Here is a 17,438-nt window from a genome sequence, read left to right as displayed (position 1 = left end):
GTCGTTAATATGGCATACCGTCCACATAACTCTCGCACATAGTTCTTCCCCTCATCCGATATCCTTTTGTCTGTACAGTTTTGCATACTCTCCGTTGGGGAAAATATGTAGTTTTGCATACGCGAAATACTCTCGGCCAGGGAAACTATGCAATTTAAACTAACCCACAGTATGTCATTCCTAGTGCATACTTATGTACAAAAAGATACCAAAGTAAATACATTTGCCCATGAAGGAAAGTACAGGGTGTTAATAAAGTCCGATCCCATTTTTCCTGTAAAAAAGTGAAGGCTAGTATAAAAAAAAACTACCCGTGATACTTACAAAAAATGTTCGACATATTTACCTTAGTATTTGGTCTTGTTACCATTTACTTTAACCATGCCCTCAACTCTTTGTTTAAGGCTCTGTGCTAATTTTTCCAATGTGCCTCTGGAAATCGAATTCCATACATCTTGAACTTTTTTTTACTAGCTCTTCCCTCGTCCGGGGTTGTGGCTCTTTGTATACATTTTCCTTAAGTATGGACCACTGGTTCTTCAGGGGATTCAAATCTGGGCCGTTAGCGGCCCACACCCCCTTGCTCCAGACCGTTGAAACTTGCGTCTTGATGAGACTCAAACTCGCTTTTGCTGTATGGGCTATAGCACCATCCTGCATGAAAACTATTTTTCTTTCATTCGGAAATATTTCCTTGTTCCCCATGCTATCGAAATAGATAGGTAATATTTTTTCCATATAATGCTTTGCATTGACTGATTTGCCTTTTGGTATGATATGTAGAGGGGTCACGCAACGTGCACAAAATCCACCCGCTACCATAACTTTAAGCCCGAATTTTGGGATCGCTCTTGATGGTACATCCGATTTGTTTTCTGTCCTGTAACGAACATTTTGTTGGTTCAATTTTGGATATAGTTCAATAATAGATTCGTCAGTCCAAAGGATGTGACTGCGCAATTCTTCACCAAGTCTTTTTTCACTCAAATGGGCACTTTTCTGAAGGAGTTCTTCAAATTTCAGACGGTCATCGATATATTTTTGTGACATGAGAGGTTTTTTTGGTTAGTTTGTAAGCTGTGTGACCCCACTTCGTAGTTTTCACAAATTTTTGCACGGTCACACAGTTAATTTGCTTCTTCTTCTCTTTATAGCGTTTTGAGTCATTTAACTCCCTTGCTCAATTACGTAATGAACTACCGGTTTTCTTGCAAAGTCTGTTTTTAATCATTCTTTTTGTGGTAGGTGACACCTTTCTGGGTCGCCCTGGTCGCTTTTTGTCGTGGACAAAATTTTTATTCTTCCATTTCCAAACAGTTCTGCGGCTGCAGCCCAATTTTTGCACAATTTCTGTAGGTTTAAGCCCCTGCTGATGCAATGTTTGTATCTCAACTCTAAGATGCTCATGACTTACACGTTTAGTTGTTCCTCCCATGGTAAAAATTTGAAATAAATAACTTCACTGGTTCAAAAGTTCCAGCTGAATTTGTAACAACCACGCTCCAAAAAATGCATGGGATCGGACTTTATTAACACCCTTTAGTAGCGTTGCCTGTTCCAACTTTGTCTGCCGTTGGTCCGTATTATTCTTGCCCTTCAACTCCACATCCCAGGAGGAGAGAAGAAAAGGGAGAGTCGCACCGTCCTCGGAGTCAGTCTCAGTTTCCATTCTGCACCTTTCTCATCTCAACCTCAAGCAACTGGACAACTTTCTCCGCACACCTTTCACTCTCTCCAAGAGACCAAACAACCTGAGTGAAAATACGTTTTCTTCTCTCTCTCTCTCTCGCATTCCTCAGCAGTTTCAGGTAATTTGTCCAAAGGCGAGACTATTAATGGAAAGTCAGGAAGGGTTGAAAATGCAGATATTTTCCTCTGAATAGAAAAACTTTGGTTGATGACAAAAATCTCAATTTTGCAAAGTCTCCTAAAACTAACTTTCCTTTTCTCAAATATTGAAATTATTGATTCCAATCTTACATAATTCCTCTTCTCCTACTTTCCAGTAGATTGCAAATGTAAGCAGAATTCTAAGATTTAATCTTCTTTTTCTTAAACCAGGAGGAAAAGTGCGGCCCGATAGTGAACAAAAAAGTGACTGGATTGTAATTAGAAAATTGGGAACCAATATAGTATCAAAGTGCCCCTTTGAACCTTATCTTATCAGGCATCTTATCAGGAACAGTATAAAAGTAGACAAGTGGTTATAGAAATATCTATCTTAAAACCCGTGGGAAAAAATGGCTTCTTTAAAATTCTCGTCATCCTGGAACACTTCATCCGCGCTTATGCTCTTCCTCGTCGTTGCGTTCGGTAAGAGTCAAAAAGTTTTGTTTCTTTCAATTTCAGTCGCTTGCATTCATTGCTCGGATTTCAAAAGAAACGAGAAGAATAAGGATTTTTGGGTCCGATTTGTAAATAAATTAGGAAAAATCAGCAGATTCCTACCTACGTAAATATCAAAGTACGTAATACGCAGCATGGAAAGTGGGGAAAAATAGACATAACATTCACTCACGAAGAAAGACCAAACTTTCCACACGATACACACATTCACTTCAATCCAATCTCATCTCGGTGCAGTTTTGTGGGGAAAGTTTTGCCGAAGCCAAAAAAATGTTGGGAAAATTCAATGAATTATTTTTTTGCGGAGAAACCAAATAACAAAGTCGTACCGCGGTGTGGATTAGATTTGTCTATTTCTTGTTTATTTTCCCAAAGTGTTGTAATCTGGGCAAGAAATGGAAATGTTTTCAATAATGATACTGGTCGACAGTGGAATTTTCCATGTATCCCTCTTTTTTTCGTGCTACTGTTAGCGACTACTTATGTACTTTTCACAAAACGGTTCTAGAATGCAAACACTTTCTTTCTTGTGGTCCGGATGTACATAGAATAGTCGTCGTCCAACTATTCGACATTGTGTGACCATTGAACGTCAGTCCATCAAATATATGATTTTCCCCAATTTCTTCCCTCTTTTATCAGTTTGTCTAAAATTTAGTCCATTTCATTTCCAGAATTTACTTCCTTCTTTACTTTACTCTAGTTTATTTCCTTCTTGTCTGATTTCTATTCCTCCTCGCAGTCTTTTCCTTGTTTGCTTTGCCGTCGTCGTCGTCGTCCAAGAAGTCATGCACAGATGCGATACACGTAAGCGGAGAGACCCTGAAGGAACAAAACACAAGTTTAAACTTTGGGCAAAAGACCATAAGACAGGAGCACACACACACAGTTTCTTTACTTGCATAGACTCGGTCTCTAAATATATCTGTGCCTTTCTAGCCCAACTTCCAAGACTTTTCCAACATGCCAAAATTCTCTCCCTGGGAAAAGTTGTGTTCTGTAATAATAAAATAAAATGGACGAGCATGGAGGAATTCAGGCATTAAATATTTTGTGAAAAGCTGTGTGTACCCAGATTCCACCCCTGCTTGCCTTTTCATATCCCCCTCCTTTTGCTCCTGACATGAATGACATGCTGATGGTGACGGTGACTTACAATTATGACTCTCATTCCCTTACCTCAAGATGAAGAAGAAGAAGTAATTAAAACATCAGGGTCACCTCTTCCTCCACGAAAAGGAAGGGAGAAAGCATGGCCTGCAGCAACGCATGGAGGTAATGCTTACTTACTCCTCCTGCTACTGTCCATCCACCAGTTTAGCCCGACATTCTTATCCGGGATGCAACTTTCTCTTTCTCCGTATGAAATCCAGCCCAGCTTGGTGGCAGTGGTGGTGGTGGGCTGCCTGGTGTCGTAGTCCTTACTTGGTTACTTCCTCTCACTGGATTGGGTTTAACGATGATGACATCACCAAATTAGGAGGGACAACTCAGATTATTCCCAGTCTTCTTATTCCATTAAGTCCACAACCAGGCAGTTTAGTGCGCCTAATTGGTTGGTAATTTCCCTTAATTGTCCACTTTATTCCGGTCCCCCTCATTAAATACAGGATTGTTAGTTTGCTTTGCCTCTCCTTTTTCAGACTGACTGACCATGCAAAGGAAGCAAGTTAGGAATCAAAGAAAATCGTGATTCATTTCTAATTTCCATTTCATTGCACTTGCTCAGACATGTGTTTCAAATTTGTGTGGTTTTCTCCTCCGAAATGGTCAAAGTTTTCAGGATGATGATGACAATTCCTTATAATTACCGAGTCTAGACTCAATTCTTCACAAGTCGGTAAACGGCAATAAAAGAAAGAAGAAGAAAAAGAAACAAAAACTTTCTTGGTTTAAAATGTGATCTAGGACAAAAAAAAGTTGAATGACGAGCAGGTGGAAAGAATTCTTCGAGTGTTTTCGTCTCTTTTTGTTTGTTTTATTCCAATTTTTTAACATGTTTTTCCATTCGGACGACTCAAATACCACGAAACAGTTTGCTACTTTTTTCCCTTTTTCTTTCTTCATGGATCGGTTCTCACACCCACTTTGTTTCATTCATAGGTTTTTTATCCTTTGAAAATGAAAGAACCACATACAAAATTACTTTTAAGATAGAACCCTCCTTATCCAGGAGGAGCTTATCAGGATACGAAATCAGAACGTGCGTGTATCTGTACTGCAATTGTTGTTTGCACAAGTTACTTACTCTCACAATTCCTCATGCTCGTAGAAAAGAAGGAATTGACAACAACAACTTAAAAGAGAAAAAGGACCAACAAACAGCGATTTACTTTTCGTACCTATCCCATTTAAAATTTCTTGAATCAATTCTATTTTTTGGGAATGGAAATGGAAAAGAGCACACCAGAAAAAAAATCTGTGAGGGAAACGATTCCAAAGTAGATCTACTTTCCATTGAGGAGCAAAATAATACAACTTGACATTTCATTTTATTCTCTTTGAATGTGGAGCAGGGCAGGAAAAAGGGAGAGAGAAAGTAGAAAAGGACGATCAATTTGATTTAACAATGCCATTGTCTTGTCACTTTGAAAACGGCGGCTCTAATTTCCCGACATATTTGGTCGCCATATAGTGTAAGCGAAAATGGGAAAGGGCATGGACTCGTGAGATACATGGAGAAATATAAATCTGAGCAAGATTATCTACCAATAAATCTGCGATATTTTAGATTTCTTATTCACTAATTTGGCATGAGACTATTTAACTTTGTCGAAATTTGCAACGTTGTCTGTCACAAATTTACTCTCCGACCAAACTGATCTTCTCCCGTTCTCTTTGTGACGGGTGGTCTGGTGGTTTAAAGTGAAGTGAAAAACATGCCATGAAAATCAGTTGATTTGAATATACCAAATTTAGCATACTTATCAATCCTTTGAAACTAACTAGGAAGTGGTAAATGTGAAACTGTGTTTGTACACCTTGACCAAACCTGTCAAGCCTCCGTATTATTCTGAATCTCACCCGTATCATGCGAGCACCAAACCACACCACATCACATTAATAATTCAATTGAGTTATTACCTTGAAAACGAAGGGAGCCGTGGTTAGAGGAAATCTGCATACATCGCACATCGTAAACTAAAAGCTTATCCTTGCAAAGTAACCATCCCGACTTGAAATATAACCCACTCACTATCACTCAGTTGCTCCTGCTAAACCCACTCCCGAGTAATTAAAACGCCACCAATTATACCCCGTGTCACACTAACGGCAACATTCTTGTTGATACTGCGGCTTGAGCTTATCTTCCTTCTCCATGGGCGAACCTGAGATTTGTGCCCTTGCATATGTTACATCTCTGTAACACACCCATTTTCGCCCGACAGCATGGATTTGTTCCATGATTTTCATCCCCCAAAATCAAAGCATTGTGCCATTCCGACTAATTATATCAACCTCGATAAGCACAGCTCATGTAGCTTGTGACCATAATATTTATTTATTTACAAACTGTAAATGTTCCGCGTGTGGGTCGACTATAGTCTGTAAATAAATAAACAAACAAACAAATCCTGTTTACCTATATGAAAGTCCGTATCGGGTTGAAGAGTGAAGGTGGAGGTCATAAATAAACTAGTGTAGTAAACCTAAAGCCCAGCCCGACCGACCAACGGACCGGAGGAGGAGGAGGGGAAAAGTTGGATAATACCACCACCACCACGGCTTCCACTTACTTTTACATCTCGCATGGGATTTCTCATCTTAATTTATTTCACAACCAATCCACCTCTTAATTAACTCGTTAGTATTCATCACATTGAACACGGGGGATTCCTGCTCCGCGTAATTCACGAGTGTGTATGTGTGTGCAACATGAGTGAGCTCATTTTCGGGGAGGCGAGCAGCACTTTCACTTTACATTAATTAGACACTGTTGGGAGCAGAAATGACCTAGATAAGGTTCAGATTTTGGTAGTAAAAATATGAAGCCCTTTCATTTAATGCAAATCTGAGGGGGTAGGTAAACTATAGATGCGAGGCACATCTGAGGCATAAATAATGCAGAAATAAAGAAGGTGCTATATGAAACGAATAAAATGCGAAAATTTCATTTAGACGGTTGTAGGATATCCGGCATCAAAAAGTGGTCTGCAAACTTTCTCAGATTTAATGATTTATTTAACTTCCCATAAAATAGTTGGGAACATTAAATTGAAATTTGTTCCGAGATAAAACTTATGACATGTGCAGTTTTGGGAAAGTAATGAATAAACGTATCTAGTGACAAATATTGCCACGAAATTGGTCTTTAACCGTCACTTTATTCTGTATGAATGACTCTCAAAAAATCCGAGTCAAGATTATTTTGACTATGCTTCTTACATAAAATGTATGTACATTTGCATATGGACATCATGAATGCATTTTGGGTTCAAGGAGTGAAGTCATTTTTACCCCCACATGAACAAGTTAATTACATCCCTCCCATAAATAAGTGAGCAGTAAGTAGAAATGTAGTGCTGGATGAACTCTGCTCCAACTCTTTGTAGTCCTCGTTACCCCAAAAAGCTCATTTCTCAAGACCAAGAAAGTTGCTAACCTTATAGGAAAATATACTTGGAAAAGAAGCAAAGCTGGCTGTTTAGGAGGGCGGGGAGGAGGATCTCCTCGAGTTAAGTTACTATAAGTAAACCAAGCCATGAAAAGATATAAATCCGGAGTGTATAGGGATGGTAATCCGTATCCTAAATTAACCGATCCGTAGGATAGGATCGGATAAATACAGGATCGGATCGGATCGGATTTGCTCGCTTTAGGATCGGATCGGCTCCCGGTTCTACTCGAAATCCGATGCGATCCGATCCTAGGATCGTAGAATATCCGCGGATGATCCAAGATTCACTTGATACGTATGTGTGAGACACCTTGTGTCTAACTATGGAAAAACTTTACCAGCTGCTTTTCTTTATTTATTGGAACGGTTTTTGGTGAGTTCATCACATGGCGTACGTTATCCGAATGAGCCGAATTATCCTATTATTTTACACCAGTTATTTTTATTTTGGCGTTCAAATCATACGAAATTGAATAATTTGAACGCCAATATAAAAATAACTGGTGTAAAATAATAGGATAATTCGGCTCATTCGGGTAATGTACGCCATGTGATGAACTTACCAAATGTGAAGCGAGTTTACATCGGATGATCCGAGGATCCTGTGCGATCCTAGGATTTCATCGGTTCGGATCGGATCGGATTGTCTGATCCTCGGATCCTCTATCTGATCCGTGTGAAAATCCGATCCTATCCGAGTTTTTACGATCCTAGGATAGGATCGGTTACGGATTACCATCACTAGGAGTGTAATCCAATAATAAATCCGAGCTGACGTAAATTTCCTATTTCGGTTGAAACTCTGCTGGGACAGGGTTTGCAAACAATCTGCGACAACTTTACGTTCTTCACTCCCAATTTAAAAGGATGACTGCTTATTCGAGACACAAATAATATGCTTACACACTTTTACATACTTTTTTTAGGGAGAGGTAGCTCCTTAATTATTTAAGAGGACAAAATCCATACTTTTTAAAAAATCAGGATGTATGGATGCGTTTTCTGTAACTTCGTTCCAACCTCTCTTTTCCATTCACTTTCTCCGTTTTACTACAAATTAATGACATGAGTAACAGGAGAACAAGCCGTATTTAGTGCTGGGCTCAAAAAAGTCAAGAAGTTTAATGCTCCACATAAGGATCAAGAATAAAGATTTTTCACCATTTTTGGACAAAGCAAGTCCCCAGAGTCCCCGCCCACACGGAGAATAACTCGCCCAAATAAATCCACTTTTTTATCCTCTCCTAATTTACACAGAGATTCCGCAGATTAGAATGTGTAAGTGGATTTAAGAAAACAACGACTCGCCACGATTTACAAGATCCGATTTCATTACGACATATTCTTTCCCCTATTTTTAAAGTGGCGTTACAAAATCCTCCTTAAAGCTAAAGTTGGAGAAAAAGCAAATAATTTGCATATCAAATTACACACTGTGGCAAACACCACCGGCACCGCCACGTTCCTCAAACAAAAGAAAGCTCGATTCTTCTCACAAATTATAAACCCCTAAAAACTTACCAAAAACCAAACCACTAGTTTCCCATCACCCAACCAACTACAAGTCAAACTTCTTTCTGCAACCTTTTCCTTTTTAGATTGCACCATCAAACCACTTTCGAAAGAAATATGACTTCACGTGTTTAATTTCCCTCTGGTTGGTGCGTTATTGAGAAAACTTAACACACTTTTTGACTTTCATCTACGCTTATTACCAGTGGCCGCGGAAGGGTGCAGACATTGTCCCTCTGTCCCCACCATCTACCCCTGTTATATAAACCCCTCCCTCCCCCACCCCCCAATGTTAATGTCCCCCTATGTCCCCCCGGCTTCCGCGGCCACCGCCCTGCAGCAGGGAAGGTAAACTTTTTAATATTTCACTTTAAACATCACCACACATCTCATCCCATAAAATAAAACCAAAAGAAACCCCGAAAATATTCTGGGCATCAGAAACGCACCAAAAAAAATCTTGTGATGTTTCTCCTCCTCGAGGCATCCGAGCTAAATATGTATGTGGCCCGTCATCCTTAGGTTTTCCTCGAGTGGAAAAATACAATAGATATGTACACGCCACTCCTCTTCTTACGAAATTCAGCACTGTGTACGTACCTACCCTCCGTACAACAAGTGTGTCTGTCCGTACATACCCACTGGGAATGCTGGTGAGTTACGTAAAGAGCAAAATATGATGGAGAAAATACTCTTCAGTTTAGTTATTTACAATTGACTTTCTGTCAAGAACGGAGAGGAGGCACATTTTCCACTTGGGTCTGATTTTCTCTAGTGGTTTCAGAGACGAGGAGGCGAACTCTCTCTCTAAAGGGAAGGCAAGTTTATATAATAGGCTGACTGTGAAATTATCAATGTTTCAATCGACGAGAGATCTATTTTCACCATCACCACGGTTTGGTTTGCTTCTCCAGTTGACGGCCCACTTCAATAATAACTTTATACTTGACTCGGTGGAGGAATGAAAGGAGTCGTGGCTTGCTGGCGTGGTGGTGGATATTATTCATCTCTTCTCCCCGGTATTATTCATCATTTCATGTTTTAAACTTTTCCTTAAATAAAACACGGCAAAAGTTTGAAACACTTTCGCAGAAATTGTGACAATAACACTTGTGTAATAAGTGTTCTGAGTCGTTTCAAGTATGTATGTAAAGTATTTTTAGAAATTTTGGAAATCATCTACGTCACAAATACCTATGAGTCGAGTAAATATCAGCTTATTTAAGAAATATTTATTCCTCACCTACTCCACAGATACTCACACAAAATTTGTAAATATTTTCCCCACCATTAAACTACTCCTTCCAGCGTAAACTTGACATTATTAGTGTGCATGGAGAGGTAGTCGTCTCAATCTATCCATCATTTCTCTCCCCGTTGGACTTTCTTCTTTTGCTTTCTCCACTGAAACGGAGAAAGTTATTTAAGTAAGAGTGGAGAGAGTGAGTGAGACTGATTGCACTTCACTCACCATCCTCTCCTCCTCCTTCCCTGTAGCCGAATATACGTAAGGAAGGACCACCACCATCCACTTACCCATTTAATAATGAGCTAACTACACCACCACCACCACTCCAATCACAAGTATGGCATCATCCATAGACACGCCACCCACCAGAAGAAGAACCACGTGTAAGTATATTATCACGTCATCCTCATCGAAATAAAACCCAATTAAACGCAGGCTTTTTTTTGTTAAAAATGAAGGAAGAAAAAATCCCGCGTCGTCATTTATTTATTGCCGTCAGACTTCTTTCTCCAAGCCAAATGCCGAAGGTAAATTGAAAAGCAAAGAGAACTTTTACTCTTCGAGATTACTTTTACAATTTGATACTTTGAAACGATTATGGAAAAGAACCATTTTAAAGTTTAAAGCGTGAATGGGTGGGTGTCTGGTCTGCTGGTGTGGTGGGTGGGTGGATCGTAGCGGTTAATTAACAATTTATCCAAGAAAATGTGTACTTTGTACTTTCCCCAGATTCTGAAACGTATCAAATTTGCGAGTGAGTGTGTATAATGATTTTAAAGTGTGCATGCATCACGACTTGGGGAATAATTCTGAAGGGCAGAAAGCCTTCCTACTTCCATCAAATGCAGACAAGGTGCATATTTCACCCCATTATGAATGAGCATAGCCAGAATAAAGTTTAGTTTTAAGGGGGAAAGTTTCTGGCAAGACAATTAAGACGCGATCTTGATCTCGTCTCTCTCTCCTTTCGCTGGTCTTGAATTTTTCAACTTTTCGCTACTTCCTGCTCCTCTTTGATTACAGTGACGTCCATCGTTTCGTCTATTTTAGTACTGCGAGGAAAGCTGATAAAGAAATCCTACTGTCGTCTTCCTCCCTGTCAAAACAAAGAATTATGCGGATTGAAATCAACTAAATTTTTTATGGTGTTCTATCAAACTTTATTACGCGATATTTAGTCTGCACAAAGGAGCAGCAGCGTTTCCCCTTAAAAGTAAACTTCTTTGACCAACTTTCTCCACTCCGAAGCATGAAAACTTTTATCAAGTGAAGTAACGAACTTGAGACGTGCCGTATTACGCGGCTCATTGTATTATATAATTATTTCAGCAAGGAATATAATAATATTTGCAGAGAAAACAATTTAGTGTTGATTTTGCTTATTATTTTTGCGAAACAAAAAGGGGGGAGCGAAAAATGAATGGGTTTAAAAAAATGTTGATTTTGCTGGGGAAGAAGAAGCAAAATGACAAATTTCTTCTCTCGACTTGAAGTGTGATGGGCTTGGTGGGACGGAGTGGGTCGGTCGGGTTGTAAAGTGAAGTAATGTGAAGCAATCAAGGCTGGATGGAAGTATGGCGTAGTTGATGGCCGTGATGATGATGATCCCACATAAAATCAACATGGACACTCTGTAAGGAAATGGATTTCACATTAGAGTGGCGAAACTACCGAGAAGAGGGCTGTCTCGGCTCCGTAATATTTAAGGCTTTTTTAACACAAAGTATTGATCCACCATTTTCCAAATTTTTTTTTGAGACACATTTTGAACTTTCTCTCTCTTACTTACTCCGGGTGGATGAAAATGTGTCAAAAATATAGGAATTTCATTTTTTCTAAATTGAATTCTTTGAAAAAAACTTTAATGATGGCGAACTAACTCTTTCACATGAGCACATCTAACATCACCATGAATTGGAAATGGAGGAAGGCAACCACTCACTTTCTCTCTCTCTCGGGTTAAATTGCACCGATAAAGGGTCACCCTCATCAATCAGGGAGAGCAAAACCAATCCGGCCAACTAACCAAACCAAACCACCAGCTGTACTTGGTTTCAGTACCACTTTTACCTTGGTCATAGCGTAAATCATGAAATTCACTCGAGACACAGCACCAGCACAACTTTCACCAGCTCCATTTCCTCGCAAAAACACTAACAATCCCTTTGTTTCCCTTTATTACATATTTTCCTATGTCCGTCAATCACTCTGTACTTTCACCAATCGCCAACACCACCACAACAGCCTCCCCAGTGAAACCGGGTAAACAATGTAAGAGGCCATGTGGGAATTCTGTCATCAATTGTTTGTCCATTTTTGCTCTCTCTCTCTCTCTCTCTCTCTCTCTGAGTGCGGGGAATACTTTCACCAAACGAAACCACTTTAATGAGACTGCTACACAGCAGCTGAGCAGCATTTTCAACAGCCTCCACTTTCTCCCGTACTTTCACTTCCTCGAAACCAATATTTATTGGGCAGTTCTCCTTTATTTTATGAGAATTGTACAGATTTACCTGGACACATGTCCATCGTATTTACAAATTAAAACCCAACCGCAACTCTGCTTTCCACATTTTACGAGACCAACCAACCTCCTCAGAGGCCACATAACACAACCTGGGGCGACGGAATTGAACCAGTTCGGATTAAACTTTTTGTTCCCTTCTTCTCTCTCTCCTGCCCCATGTTTATTTTATGACGGGCAACACGTTACCCACATGATTACCAACCAACTGAGCAACTCAGCTCATTTACTCCACATCTTTTATTCATCGGCGAGCTTTCCGCAGTAAAAAAAAAAGTACTTACACGCCTGCGGAGCTCCAAACAAGTGAGTAACGTTTAGTAAGTGCAAGTTTTAGGGTCATCTGAAATATAAATCTTGCTCTTGCCAGGACATGGAGTTGGACACCAATAAAATAAATTGTGGATGACAACTTTCATCTTTTGCTCTCTCACCCTATCAAATTCTTACTCACTCCAGTTCACTCTCTGGTAAAATTCCAGTGTAGTTTTTCTCCTCGCCTGTGATAAGTTTATATGCAAAATATTGAGCGAGTAAGTAGCTCGTAAAAAAATTCTTCCAGTTTTTGTTCCCGCTCTATAAAAAAGGTGTAGTTACGTAACGGAAGTGTAGTTAAATGTAAATTTGATGAACATAAAGTAGGCCTCCCTTTCCGCACGTCTCATCCGCGATAATTCCATATTTCTGTCAATTTGTGGGCTTTGGTAAATATATCAAACCTCCCCAATCCACGCACCATCAATCATTTTTCCACATGTAGAAATTTCATCGGATCGAATCTGACAAGAACAAAACATGTTTTCTCTCTGACAGTAGTTAGTGTTCCGTCCTGCATTGTTTTCCAGTGAACAATGTTCCAAAAATTAAATTAAATTAAAGTCACAATTGAAATTAATGATGCGAAATGGGATGAAAATGCGGTGAAAATAATGCGTACGGACCAAAAAGTAGGGAAACAGCTGGATTTGGAAAGCAAGAAATAAGTATGAAGATCTGAACCTCGGGGTATAAATAAATGGGGAAAAAGAAGATATAAGTTTTGGACAAAGATTTATGCACACTTTCTTCATTCCATTATTGTTGGACGGAGACCTTTCTCAGTGTGACTGGAGACTTTCTTGGTTCTTATTCCTATTCAAAAGTCATTTCGACTTTGACAGGAAAATCAATCAGATTATGTATTTTCTACTTTTCCACGAGAGAGAGATTTCCTCTCTCCCTCACTTTTATCCAAAGAATTATTCAATTTCAATCCAGTCCCCGACCGCGCGGACTCATTTGTAAAAGTTTACATTACAGGAGGGAGAAAAGAAGAAGCAGTGAAATTATCCCGAGAATAAGAGTCACCTTGAATACGCAGCGAAATGATATGGTATTGTTAGATTTTGCCATTTTGTCGTCGCGAAAAGGAAATAAATGGTGTCATATGACATGTCATTCGTGTCGTGTAATTCTGACATTTTGACACCAAGTCGGCATCATGGGTGACATTTCAAACGTATGGTCTAGCTGGGTGGCTTGGCTCGCATTGTGTGGCATGGCATCTTATTGGAATTCATCGTCTTACACAACCTGAAGCCATTTTACTCTCTCTCTGTGTAATAATAGGGGACAGATTTCCTGATATAAAAATTTGGCCACCACTCTAATCTAAATTTTTATTAGTTCTGACACTCATGACTTGTCACGTGTTAATTTATGAGGTGAATATATGGACCCAATCCTTTAATTGGTTTTCGTGGGATGGAGATTATCCAGCAGGATTAGGCTAACTACTTCCCAACTAAATGTGGAAAAGGCCAGGAGAAGGTCGCATATTATGATTTCCACTGTGCTTCCAGGCTCGGAAGTGATTTGATCGGATGCGAGGTGAAACATGGAATAACATTTATTTCACATCCCACACACCGAAATCAGATTAACCCATGGTGCCGTGGATGATGGTACTTGTGCATGGGCTGGATGCATGCCTGTCCTGGCCCCATTTAAAATTCAATCCGCCTCACCAACCATCCATAAGCCAGTAACTGATTTAAATATGAGGTTGACGAAGCTCGAGTATATATTTAGAGAGTCGACTTTCTCTCTCCGTCGTAATCCTCGTCCTCCTCTTTGTTCTATCTCCCAGCCCGGCCTCGTCTCCCAACGCAATCTTTCCGCCCTTCTTCTTCTTCTCGTGGCGCACATTTCAATATAAAATCCCCAAACCACACCAGCCAAATTACGAACGAAGAGACGTTTCTCTCCCCAGATATTTTTTATAGCAATATTATTTCCCTGAGAGAGAGGCAAACTTATGGATGAATATACACGGAAGCGGAGTGAAATGTGGGGTTGTTGCTTCACTTGGACTGACCCGACACAGATTGACGGGTTGAGTTTTACTCATAAATCTTTGAATTAGTCACACACCACACCACGAACGAGTAACCTATAGCCTCTCCTCCTCGAGAGAAAGTAATCGTGGCGGTGGATTTATCTATCTCGTCCAAATTTGGATACATCAAGGAAGCACCGAACGATGCAAGATTTTTGGAAATGCTCGAAAATTCTGAGATCCACCACCACCAGCGTCAAGACCAGACCACGACGGAAAAGAGAAAGCACAAAACCCACTCTACTTTCTCTCCTCTCATGATTACACTTTGTTTGTAAGTGAGTGAGCGATCCATCCATCTAACCACGACCACGCACCATCTCTTCGTCAACACCCTGCGGCGATTAAAACTCAAGTTTCACACCAACCAACAAAAACTAACGATTTTGTCCAGATGTTATATCCTCCTTCCGAGGAAAACACAGTTTTGCTCTCAATTTTGTCAGAATTAGGGTTTTTTTCTCGAAATAAAAAACAACAACAAAGATCCAGATAATCCGTTCTGATTCTCAGCCACACTTTTTTTCTTACAACTCCATCTTCTCCTTACACACTTAGTATTTATCTCGTTTACAAAATTCGCCACAAAATTTATACCCAAGTCGACTACTGAACTGATTAACGAAGAAACGATACCAAGATTTACTTTCCTGGTAAATATTTACCCTTCCACTTTCACTTTTTTCTTACAAAAAGTTTCCCAAACAAAAGCTGATTCTTATATGCACACATACTCTAAAAGTAAGTAAGTAAGTAAACGGTGAAAGTTTTTATTTACAAGTTGCAATCCGGCAGACAGCCTGTTTTTGTTGGTACGGGCGGAGGGAAGAAAAAGTGCGAGAAAAAGGAGAGTCAGTCAAGTCGTATAAGATGAATAAAGTCGTATAAAATATGTTCTCCTCCTTCCACGGAGGTGTCAACATCAACATTTTATTTCCTCTCAGCAAACTTTTCCCCACTGACGGGCCAGCCGTCCTCCCCAGCCTCTCATTTGCCCCTTCTTCTCGTCGTCCAGACCCGCCAAGCATGTCGTAAACTGGGGAATAAAATAAAACACAAAACAAACAGATTACTTTAAACAACTGCCAGCCAACTAAATACAACTTCAAAGCAGAGTCAAGGGTGTGGACACGTTGACATGAGTCGCGTACTTATCTGTCTACGTGCGTACCTATTTTCTTTGTTGTTTAATTAATTAGAGGAATTTACGCCTCGCCAATTACTACATTATGTGAGGAGATGAAACAGGTTTTTAATTGTGTTTCTTTAAATAGCAGTAAAATAAAAGGGACATATTTATTTTGAGATTTTAACGCGTAGGTAGAGGAGGCCAAGGTGACTTTTCTCGTATATTTTTGAAAATTTGTCTACCGGAAAGGGTGACAATGGTGGGAAAAATATAGAAAATCAGCCAAAGGGAAACCAAACACAAAGTGAAATGCAGTCGTAATTTCTCAGTTTGATCGCGATGTTTCTTGATGAACACGTACATATAAAAAATTGTTCGCCGCTGCAACCACGTCCCACGGTCCGTGATGCACACAAACACAAAGACATCCATACGAAACAGGGTGAAGAAGAAAAAAGAAGTGGGCGCAGTGAAATTGGAGTTGTTGTTGAGGAACGAGATATATATTTCTTTCGGATTGAGATGGAGGGACCGTGCGACGAAGAAATAGGAAAGCAAAAATCTAGTCCGTTTCGTCCGGAGTGCAAAATTGGTTCGTTTGTTTACTTTTGAAGGAACGTTTCCCAATCGGTCTCTGGTTTGTGGATGGATCTTTCTTTCTCTCTTTATTGCATTGTATTGCAATGTTGTGTAACCAACCTGGTGGAAGAAAGTGGTGGATCAGTCACTCACTCCCTCCCTCCATATAAATATATACAATAGTGTCGTGTTGGAGTTGTTGGAGAGACCCAATTTTTTGTGGGGATTCGCCTCGTTGATCTCCTGAAGAATGGATTTCCTGACTAAAGTCAAGTCGAGTTCTTGATGGTTCAAGTTTAGTCAAAAGAGGGAAAAAATGGAAAGGATTTTTTCACGTCCAGACTCCTGTCCGACCAAATCTTGATGCAACAAAGCTAGCCTTGTTTAAAATTAAGGACAATCAATTCTGCTTCTCTCTCTCTCTTAACCGGAAGTTGTAGAAATTATATATAAAACTTTAATAAATTTGGGGCTACGACTTCCCCCATAAAGTAGAGGATACGGATGGGATGGACCTATCCCCTTCGGTATCTCTCCCATAAGGCTGATCAGATCTGACAAGTTGACTACTACTGCCCCGTCAGCAGTTAGTTCTCTGTTGCTCTTCTTAACAGACTCAGTCAATCAGGACGTTTGCCTCCTCATGCCAAGTCTCCTTTCCTCTGTTTTTTTCTTAGTCTGGACTCGCTGAAGAATGACCACTTTCACATACGTTTTAAATTTTAGTGGTGATTCTGTGCAGAAAAAGTGGACTGGACAGCTGCCCTGTCGCGTTTATGTTATTCTCACTCTAAACGCTCCTCCTGAACGAATTGACCTCTCAGTAAAAAAACTGCTTTCACTCACTACGCATCCATCTCATGGGGGAAAAGTGGAGGAGGAATGAAACTTGTCCTCTCTTCTGCATGCATACCATCCATTAATAAATACTCGACTTAAATATTTAAACTTTTTTTTTGCACCCAAGTGGAACTAACCAACACAAGTTATCCTATTTCTTATCTGCGACTGACCTATGGAAAAGTTGGTTGGTGGAAAAGTTTATTTTTTTATATCCTTCCTTCCTTCCACCTTGTAAAACCTTGACTCAACGTGACTTTGGAG

General features: G+C 39.9%; 1 protein-coding gene across 1 annotated transcript in view; it reads left to right on the top strand.

Annotated features, from left to right (window-relative positions):
• Positions 1 to 1,602: 1,602 nt before the first annotated feature.
• LOC110858269 (lymphocyte antigen 6I) overlaps positions 1,603 to 17,438 on the top strand; it is a 36,967-nt gene continuing 21,131 nt past the window's right edge. Inside the window, exons 1-2 of the mRNA XM_022106968.2 lie at positions 1,603 to 1,808; positions 2,062 to 2,313. Of these exons, the coding sequence (XP_021962660.1) occupies positions 2,241 to 2,313 (73 nt within the window). The 5' untranslated portion in view covers positions 1,603 to 1,808; positions 2,062 to 2,240. The remainder of the gene's footprint in view (positions 1,809 to 2,061; positions 2,314 to 17,438) is intronic.

The sequence above is a fragment of the Folsomia candida genome, unplaced genomic scaffold (genome assembly GCF_002217175.1).
Source record: "Folsomia candida strain VU population unplaced genomic scaffold, ASM221717v1 Fcan01_Sc020, whole genome shotgun sequence".
In the NCBI taxonomy this organism is placed as follows: Eukaryota; Metazoa; Arthropoda; class Collembola; order Entomobryomorpha; family Isotomidae; genus Folsomia; species Folsomia candida.
This window is presented reverse-complemented; position numbering and strand designations above follow the sequence as displayed.